Source organism: Atta colombica, unplaced genomic scaffold (assembly GCF_001594045.1).
Source record: "Atta colombica isolate Treedump-2 unplaced genomic scaffold, Acol1.0 scaffold225, whole genome shotgun sequence".
Taxonomy (NCBI): domain Eukaryota; kingdom Metazoa; phylum Arthropoda; class Insecta; order Hymenoptera; family Formicidae; genus Atta; species Atta colombica.
The window spans coordinates 791,852-802,545 of NW_017259322.1; the positions used below are offsets into that span (position 1 = coordinate 791,852).

Below are 10,694 nucleotides of genomic sequence, written 5' to 3' on the forward strand. Positions count from 1 at the left end.
TACAAGATACCGACAGTAGATAAATTATAAGACACCGACAGTAGGTAAGTTATCGATTATTACTATGTCATCATATTTATCGAGTGTAGTACAGATGATCAATCGTTTTAATTTCTGTATTCACCAACTGGTAGCGTTAGCTGCACTTGACAATCTCCCGACTCACACACTGACAATCCGCCGTCTGCTCCGCTCCGCTCCAGTTCTACTCTCCACTCTCTAGTGTATTTAAGTGTATCGTCGTGGACGGAGTCCACGCGCTCGCGTAAGGCTGGTGGAAGGTGGACTGTCGTTGTTGCGCCGAACGTTGACTTGTAAATCCCCGTCAAGTGTCGAGGAGAGCGAAGCGTCGTCGCGCGGCTTCCTGCCACCTTTACCGCCATCGAGTCGGAGTCTCCCCCAAAAAAGGAGCGCATCTACGTTACATTGGAGTGTATCTGCGGAAGCGGGACGCGCGTCCTACGGATCTTACGATTCGTACATCGTTCGCGAACGGTGTTCCAGCTGCAGCTGACATTCCGCGTCGAAACGCCGCGCCGTGCGTGGTTACTCGAATCGTCGCTAGAATCTCGCATTTTCGTTACTCCCGTTCCATTTCGATCCGGGCAAAATGGGGACGTTTTGTTACAACTTCTCCAAGTACTCGCTGGCGGCCATAAGCCTCGTGTTTTTGGTGAGTCCACTCCACGCGTCTGTTTCAGTCTCAGATCGATATGTAAATTTCCCTTTACTCGCATCTGGACGATTTAATTTGTTCTTATCCTTAACTCAATCTTATAATATCGATAAACATCCGATTCAGGCTGCCGATCCAGGTTGCAAGCAAAACATTTTGCGTTCTTTCTGTAATGTACACATATAATGCACATATAAACTTGAAAAGAGTTATGGAATGATGTTTTTGTCGCTCTTTGCCGCAAAAGTGATTTGCCTCGATTCGACATTAATTTTATGATGCGCAATTGATAAGTCCAGTTAACGTCATTCCGGGAAACCTTCACGATTGAATTCATCGCCGCCTCTCCCCTCATGATAAAATTTCGTTATATATCTCATTAGAAACCCGCATTAAATACCAACTAATACCAACGACCTAAAGTAGAGCGGAATTTGAGCTTTTTCATCCATTTCTCGCGTTTAATGTTTATGTTTCTGAACAGCACATGTTGATTATTTAAAGGTTGTACTTGTGCTCTCAAGCAATCATGATTGTATAATGTAATTGTATAGTTATAAGCATGTCATTGCAAAGAGACGTTGTTTGCTATCGCAAATTTTCTTTTATTACTTTAAAGTGGAAACTGATGGAATAACATCGCTTTTCTCTATATAATGTCACACTCAACAATATAAATGTAATTAATATATAAATGTAATATAAATGTAATGTAATATAATGTAATGAATATGTGATAAATATCCGATATCATATTTTTAAAAATATATCAGTGATTAGAGATGCATCGGATTCTAAAATTACGGAATATCGGATATCCGGTGACAAATTCTTTTCTGATATCCGATATCCAGTCGGATATCCGGTAAGGTAATTATTCAAAAAAGACTTCCGTGAAAAAAGGAAAAATAACGGTAATAATTTTCCTTCTGAACTGAAAAGAAAAAAAGGAAAGTTGAATTATATAAAAATGCAGTTAAAAAGAATGAAATTCTGCATTAATGATACAAATTGTCAACGAAATTTCAATAGGACATAATACCGGATACTAATAATATCCGGTTTATTCGCTCGGATAGTGCCGGATACTGAATTTCCCGGATATCCTGTGCATCCCCTATAAAAAAATCTTAAGTAAAACGTAAGCAAGCAAATTGGTCAATCACAGTACAAACTTTAAGGTATCATAAGCAGTAACAAATTCAACATGTTGATTTCCTTATTGCTTACGTTTTATTGCTTAAGTTTTTCTGTGTGCTGTGGCCCAACAGTTAAATTGTTGAGTATGAAATTAAAACATTAATATTACTGTTAGTTGTTTTAGAAAGTTACATCGCGAGGATCCCTGAATTTTCGCGAGATCGCAAATACGAATTATGTACGTACGATGAAAATATCGATAACGTAGGCCAGGAGTAACCATACGAAACGTAAAAAACAACTAGTAAGGAAGAATGATTGAAGCGAGCGGAAGGCGAACGATCGCGCGGTTTTCGACGATGGCAGAGTATGAATAAATATTGATCGGAACAAAATGGCTCTCGTCAAGACGTCACGCGTTTATCGCACGATCGACCTTAAAATCAACAATTTCGAAATATTCATCTTAGACGAGCGCGTGTTTAAATATAGTCTCGCGGTCGAAGAGCGCGAGAGCGCGTTTCTTCCTACGAGCATTCGGCCCACGTTACGGCCCAATTCCTTCCTCTCGCCTCTCCTCGTCAGACAATATTAACGAAGGAGTGCCTTCCGAGAGACGGCTGCACTTTACTCTGACTATATTTGATATAATCGCTATGTAAGCTCGTTTAAAGTTTCGTCGCGTTTACGACTGCGGCGCAAGATTTTGTTGTTTCCTGTCTAACGTGGAATATCTACTGTGCTTTGTATTCCTAGGATAACTCCTTCGAATACAAGTTATACATATAAATATATATAATAAATACATATAATATTCTTGATATTAGTATCTTTAATATCCGTAATCTTAATATCCGTAAAATATTATTAAAATGTTAATTAATATTAATTATTATATATATATATAAGATCATAATGTGAATTCAGAATAAGTAACAACAAGCTCTTATCGGTCTGAGCTGATCTTAATGTTTAAATAATGTTTTAGCGCGATTTTATGTACACATCTAGTTTTGCGCGACTATCATTTTCAGTTTTCACACGCAGTTTTAAATCGAATTGATGTGATAGGAAGAATTGATGTGATTTTACAAATTAAAGTAAACATTATTATGTCCAAAAAATATTATATATTATAATATTATATTGTAATAATGTTGAATATTATTTTTTTCAGTAATTAATAATATCAGAAGTTGGCATATAATAATCTATTAATATTAAGAGAATATTATTTAATATTAATAACAGTAAAATATTATTAAAAATATTATTTTCATAAGATTCACTTCTAAGAATACGCCTAAGATATTACTTAACATTAAATACTATTACACGCTTATAGAATGATGATCAATATTACAGTTGATTATATTATTAGAGCTATAGTTCGAAAATGTGATTTTTTTTAGTTTGTGTAGAAATAAAATCAATATATTAAAGATTGTATGATAATTTTTAATGGACAATTGTGCATCAAAATACACTAAAAAGGTAGATATTTCTTTAATACTTTAAATATTAATTTTTTTTTTTACATAATTATGAATCATGAAGTAAAAAGGTAACAATTAATTTCTGATATGACAAATTCAAAAAATATAAATAAATGACAAACGAGCAATTGAAAATTGGCCCAGTGAATGGTGCGTAATTAGCTTTAAAAGGTTGTACTACAATATTAACATCTTGACAGAAATACACACGAATTATGTTCGGTTCATTGTGAGATTTTAGTAATTTTTAACCTTGTGACTGATAAGATTGTCTCTTGAATGGAGGAATGATTACCGCATAGTGATTACGATCGGATTAACATCACTTATTGTAACAACTCATTTATTCAACTATAACTATCGTTGTTAAGTCTCTATTGCGAGTCTCTATTTGCTGAAGAAGGCTAAACTAATCGAAACATGTACAATTTACTCAATTTTATTATATAAGATAAAACTTTTAAAGTTAATTACGCACTGTTCACTGTGCCAATTTCCATTTGTCATTTATTTATATTTTTTACATAAAGTAAAAATGACAACATTTATGGCTGTGTTCAACAAAGAAAACTAATTAGTTAATTTTCGCGAAAATTAGTGATTCTCCAATACAATTGGTTTCTACACTTAAATTCAATAAAGAATTAAAGGCAAGAACCAATTTATTAAAGAATCACTAAGCGCTAATTGGTTTTCTCTGCTGAATGCAGTCTATATTTGGTAACGCTGTCTTTTTCTACAATTACCGTGTCAATTCGTTCGGGTATACTTTCTACTACGTTTTAAGTAATTTATTTTGATTGCTTTACTATATGATATCTACACATATATGATACCTACACATTAATCAAACCTACGATTAATTGACATTTGTTGGTGATTCCTTGAAAATTTTCCTTTTCATCAATTCACAAAGATTCTTGATGATTAAATATATCTGAGAGATAGTATTACCTATAGTAGTATAGATTAAGTAGATTTAAAATTTGTAAATGTCAATATTTTATAAAAAAAATAATAACACAGTATCACTATATTATTTATTAAAAAGTTAATTGCAACTTCAATGTAAAACCGTTAATTTGTGCCGATTCTAATAATTTGATTACCCAATGTAAATATTTTATGACATTTAAATATTTTATAACTGATAATTGGAAATGACAAAATCTGCTGTAGTCTATTGACATCGACATTAGATAATTCTGTTGACAGAATATGAGTTTAATGTGGACGCAGCTGATGCCAATCTGCCGCGTTCTTCCGCTTCAATCTACTGTTTAACGTCCCAGTAAGCAAATTGCTCGCCAATAACGTGCCAACAAATTGATGGCATATTTATTCAGATATTGTAACAAATCCAATATCATTTATTTGCGCGTTAAGTTCATGTTTTTTTCGGCAGAAGATTCGGCTTGTAGATGTATTCTAAAGGTAGATTATTACCGGCAAAAATCGACTAAAATCTGTTTTTTTGTAAATATTTGAACAGAATGTTCAATGTCAAATATCATAATTTAAACGATTATGAAAGATAGATTTTCCTTGGTTACTGTAGTCCATTCGCTATTCTGTTGATAGATTTTGTTACATTTCTGCAGGTGTTTTGCTGGCAAAATTTATGATGGCAGACATTGTGTAAGATCTATTCTTAACAGATTTAAATTGTTTCTCAACAGCTAACGTTCAATGTTCCTGAAATATTTATAAAATATTCATAAAGTCTTAAAGTAACATTTCAAGGATATTCTTGTATATTCCGAAATATTTACATGTAGAAACAATATTTAAGTGATTGAAAATATTCCATTCATACCGTTATATGTTTCCATAGAATATTACCACACATATATTTTTAACAATTATAATTCTTTCAAGAATACTACTCCTCCTTAAATTAATTTTTAAACAGAACTAAACGAAATTGTACTGTCAATAAATATTTTATTTACTTTCACTTTGGAGCCCAATTTTGGGATTAATCTTCACGAATGAAATGCTGTGCCTTTTATTCCATTCTAAATGATTTTTGTTTACGAGAAATACTTCACCATGTCCAACCTGCATCAACGATGCGTATTATTCGCAGGTGATTGATTTCAATTGTATATAGATATTGACATACAAGAAATGTTGATAACATTCTGAACAATTCATTAACATTTGAACATTCTATGAAAATTCTTTTATTGTTCCATTTGAAATATAAATCGAACATTTTATGAATATTTAATATTATTTGGGTTAACTTTGTCAAGGTTGTCGCACACATTTCCCATAACAATAATAATCATAAGACATATTCTAAGTATTAGCCAATCACAGTAAAAAATTATAAAAAATTTTCAGTTTTTATTGACTAATTTTTACCGAGATTCTACAATGGCTGCGTTCAGCAGAACAGTTTTGTAACAGCTTTGTGATTGTTTGCAGAGATAGGACCATTCATCTAAATCTAAAACAATAATTCAATTAGCATGAAGAAAACTTCCCACAGTTACAAAATAAACGTTCTGTTGAATGCAGTTATTGAGTCGATAGTCGAAAGTCCTAAGCGGTCCTAAGTCTTAATCGATGAAGTTGGCCAATAGCCAACTTGTATGTACGATTAAGGTTCTACTCTAAAGCCTGTTCTACAATAGGATTGCAAGCCGTAAACCGTAAAAAACTGGCCAATCACAGTTGAATATGATAAAAATAATTGACTATGATTAGTTAATTTCTTACGGCTTATGGTTTGCAATCCTATTGTAGAATAAGCTTTCGACTAGTTAAGACTTTCGATTGATTATCAACTCATTATAGAATCTCCTTACGATTACGATTACGAAAAGTATGTGTGGGCTTTCAAGGCTTTTACGTGTTGAGGTGCGTGTTGGTGTTTCATCAAGACAAGATTTCTTGTCTTAAAGAACATTTCTTGTTTTGTCTTGATTTTCAAGACAAGAAATTTTGTTTTTTTGTCTTAACCATTTCTTGAATTGTATTTCTTGTCTTGAATTCAAGAATCTTGAATTTCTTGAAATTTCTTGATTTTTTAAACCCTTGTGACTCTTTGATATGTCGTAAAAGATAATGAGAAAACATAGGTGCATTGAATGTCGAGTCATCTCGTAATAGTTTACTATAAACTTTAAATTCATATTTTAAAAGTGCCTATAATATCTATTATGCACAAATCTATTAATAAAGATTAAAAATATTTCTCAAATTATCATTTTTAATATCATGAGGTTGCCAAATGTAACTATTTCAGATTATTAGATTCCTGAGATTATTAGATATAATAATTATTATAATTACTATATATTTTAATCATTCCTGATTTAATTGATATTATTAGTAGAAGTACGCAAATGTTTACATAATAAACTTTTGCAAGTAATCTCGCAATATTGATTTTATGTATTCCTTTACATAAATGTAAAAATTAATATCTGGTACGCGTATCGGTGAATATAATTTAATTTGGTTAGATCAGAGACTTTATTAGTTTTTCATTAATCGATTTACACTCTGCTCATATGCTACTTAGTGAAAATATATGAATATACGTTTCTATATTATATAATCTATTATAATCTATTATATCAATAAATACAATTGAAAATGTTGAAACCTAACTTATTCAAAACTTTTCAAATCAGAAATAAAATAATAAAATATTATAATATTAATAAAGTATTATATACTAAAAGTAAAAACTCACGGAAATTTCAACAAATTTCTTATCAAGAAATCTTGATCTTGATAACAACTTCTTGTCTTGTCTTGAAATCAATTTTCAATTTCTTGTTTTGGTCTTGTCTTGATTTAAGATAAAACCAAGACAAGATTTCATGAATTTCTTGATGAAACACTAGTGCATATAGATTCGCATGATAGTGTTAGAATGGAGAGAATGTCGGAAATCATCGAGATCGCTCTGGATAGTCGCGGTTGATATTAACTCTGATATTAGCGGGATGGAATCCGTTTCTGATTCATCGAATCGTTTTTAGTTGTTGCGCGTGCTCTTACATCAACTCTCGTGTTATAGCGAAAACTTCTATTCTCGCCATGCGACGAATAAGAGGAGACATATGAGGAATCCCTCCTTTTTCATTTTAAAGCCATGCTTATATATTCGAATAGAAGTTTTGTAGTGTTCAACATTTCAAGAAGCTTCAACATTTTCTTTTCGATTAGAATTTCGATTAGAATCTTTTTACGTTTTCTTATATATTTTTGTTCATATTTATTATTTAAACTAGTTGATCGAACTCGTAGAACGCTTGAAAATAACGTTGGCATTTTGTATGCCAAGAACGTTTCTTCTTTCTCCTTCTCTTTAATCCGTGAATCTACGTCAATGTTGGAAGAGACGCATGACAGGAAACCCCGCGATAATCCGCGCGCTTAAATGGAAGCTGCCATATCTGGCGGACAGACAATTCATTGTAAATGTCCCGTACCTTCTCCTTCGTCCAGGTTTGGTTCATAAAGTGGCTCGTTAATCTCTCTCATTCTGTAACATCGATACTCGCACGAATGCTTGAAAATCCCTTTATGGACTCGCTATTTTGCAACTTTGTTATTCGAACAATTCCAAACATAAATGACTTATGAATAGAAGCAATTTTTTGACTGGAAAATAAATTAAACCAGGAATATTTACCAGTTCTTTTTAAATAAATGATCACTTGGTGTTTTTTCACACTTCAATTAAAATCGTTATTCAATATCTGAAGATGTTAATATAGCTTCGTGATTGGTTTATGATATCTTGATTATATTTAAGACGCTTTTAAATATAAAAATCGATTTTGAATAAAAATTATTGTGTTAATTACATATTGCATTATATTGGTTAACAATTTTTCTCAATCTATTAATTATATACAGTCCAACAAGATTATTTGCAGCGAGCAGAACCGTATTTCTTAATAAATTCAGAATTACTGAATCCAAATCTGCCAGCGAAAGATGTCCATATCAGATTTTTGAGATAAATCAAGTAATATAAGCCAAAAACATTTTTTGCCATTTTTTTGTGCTAAACGAAATTTTATTTTTCAATTTTAATAACGTCACTCTAAAGAACTAATCTTTTAGAAAGAATTTTCATTTTTTACTGCGATTTTTTTTCATCGAATTATATGAACGTTTTCTGAAATGTAAAATGGCAAATCCAAATTAGCGGATTAAAACTGGAAAGTAGATAGATTTGTATTAAAAAAATGTCTTAGGCGAAATGTCTTTTTCGAGGTCGCTGATACCGAATCTGAAAAACTTAAAATAGAGAAATTTAAAATGACGGACTGAAATATGAAAAGTGACTCGTTTTGATAAAAGTGGACTCGAGGATTTTTGAAGTCGCTGCTTATGATTCTGAATTCAAAATTACGAAATTTAAAATGATAAACCCAACATGAATAAATTGATAAATACAAATACTTTTTTTATACAAATCTTTCTATCTACTTTTTTGGCTCATATTACTATTATATTTGTTTCAAAAATCTATTGACACGATAGACATCTTTCGCTGGCGGATTTGGATTCAGCGAACTTGAATTTATTAAGAAATACTAGCCCTGCTCGCCGCAAGAAGAAAAGGTCAAATTTTATCGGATAGTGTAATCGAAGCTGTGTCTAAATTGAACATACATGAACAAATGTGAATCTTTATCGAGAAACATATAACAAAGATAATGCTAATCCTTTCTTTTTACAGATCATCTCGGTAACAGTGATTACCATGGTAGCATGTATGTTATCGGACAGAACGTATTTAGTATCGATCGCCGAGGAAGGAAACAACTATGAAGCAGGCTTATACATTCTGCTCTTCACCGGAATTCTTATGCTCATCGTCTCTATTTTGGGCTGGTGTAGTGCTTTGAAACTTTTTCGATATTGTCTGGCCACTTTCATCAGCATCATGCTTGTTATCGTCGTCGCGCAAATTGCATTCGCAGGATGGCTTTACGCTCATAAAGATCGTTTGGACGAATTGGTGCGATCTTCCGTGATAAACACTGTTAAGGTAATTTCCCTTTCAATTATAAGATGTCTATTGTACGCTAAATTCAACAATTTCACGAAGTGATTCTTGACCATTGTTATTATATGATAATTGTATGTTACGAAAATAAGCATGTCCTATTATTTTCGTAGGATGAATACGGTGAGATACAATGTCGCACGCAAATTATGGATACAATTCAATCCACTCTTGAATGCTGCGGAGCCAATGGACCTGAAGATTGGGCTGGCAGCAAATATGGAAAACAAGATTCTTCTCAAATACGCCTCAATTTTGGCGTTTCAAACGCCGAAAACATATTCAGAATACCAAAATCCTGTTGCAAAGATACAGATAGCACCGCCTGCAATCAAGGACGTCAGATGAAAGTTGCCGGAGTCGTGAGCTCTGCGATTTATAGTGAGGTAATGCTTGTTTTTATATTGCTATATTAATTAATTAATTAATTTGCTATGTAATCTTATGCAAGCTTTATGTTTATTACATATAGTGTAGCGTATAAATAAAAAAATTTGTTGTAGGGATGTATGGAAAAGTTGGTTACTACACTGAAGACGCAGACTTATCATTTTATGGGTGCAGCGGTATTAGTTTTAGCCTTAGAAATCGTTAGTCTAATACTCGCTTTAATTTGCTGTTACAAAGGCGGATCGTCAGATAGATACAAAGCTTAAACTGATTTCATCGAGCGTATCATGTAAGAATCTTTCCTCTATCGGGTGTCCCACAATAACAGCATAATACCAAAAATAATCAAACTTTTGTTTTTGTGCCAACACCAGTTTTTTGTTTTGGATACTAAATTGTATTTTATGTTCGGCCATGTAAGACAAACGAAATGTTTATCTTATTTTCACATAATATATTTAATAAGTAACCAATGCTTATATTGTGTTTTATTATTATATGTATAAATTGGTATGCGTTATTTTGGGACCAATTCAAGATCTGATTCACATAATAGCATCATTATATTTTATTATTATTATTTTAATAATAATGTAAATAACTTAGTATATCTCTTTTTAACATATAGAGAATTTGTATATTTTATAAAATTGATTTTTACAATTTACATACGCACACAAATGACTCATACTTGCAAGAGTGATATTTAATTTTTTGATTGATCTGTCTTAAAGAGGTACAAAGATATGACAGGTATTAAATTAAAATGTATAATTGTATGAAATTTTTATCGACATGCATATATAAATTTCGAAAAAAAATTATATCTCTATACAAATTTATTAAATCGAAAAGATAATCAGATGTTTCATAACTGTTTGCATCAATTTGAGCAGACATATGTGTAACTTGTATAAGATACATATATGTATATATTATATATATA

General features: G+C 31.7%; 1 protein-coding gene across 3 annotated transcripts in view; it reads left to right on the forward strand.

Annotated features, from left to right (window-relative positions):
- The first annotated feature begins 176 nt into the window (after positions 1-176).
- Positions 177-10,694, forward strand: part of LOC108688135 (CD9 antigen) — a 16,538-nt gene continuing 6,020 nt past the window's right edge. For 2 of the 3 annotated variants that reach the window (XR_001931774.1, XR_001931773.1), the window contains exons 1-4: positions 177-673; positions 9,029-9,340; positions 9,472-9,744; positions 9,862-10,037. Coding sequence is in view for 1 of the 3 variants with exons in the window: in XM_018194266.1 (XP_018049755.1) it covers positions 611-673; positions 9,029-9,340; positions 9,472-9,744; positions 9,862-10,014 (801 nt within the window). In the remaining 2 variants the exon portion in view is untranslated. Of the gene's footprint in view, positions 674-9,028; positions 9,341-9,471; positions 9,745-9,861; positions 10,157-10,694 lie in introns of those variants that run through there. The other variant, XM_018194266.1, reaches the window with a different exon arrangement.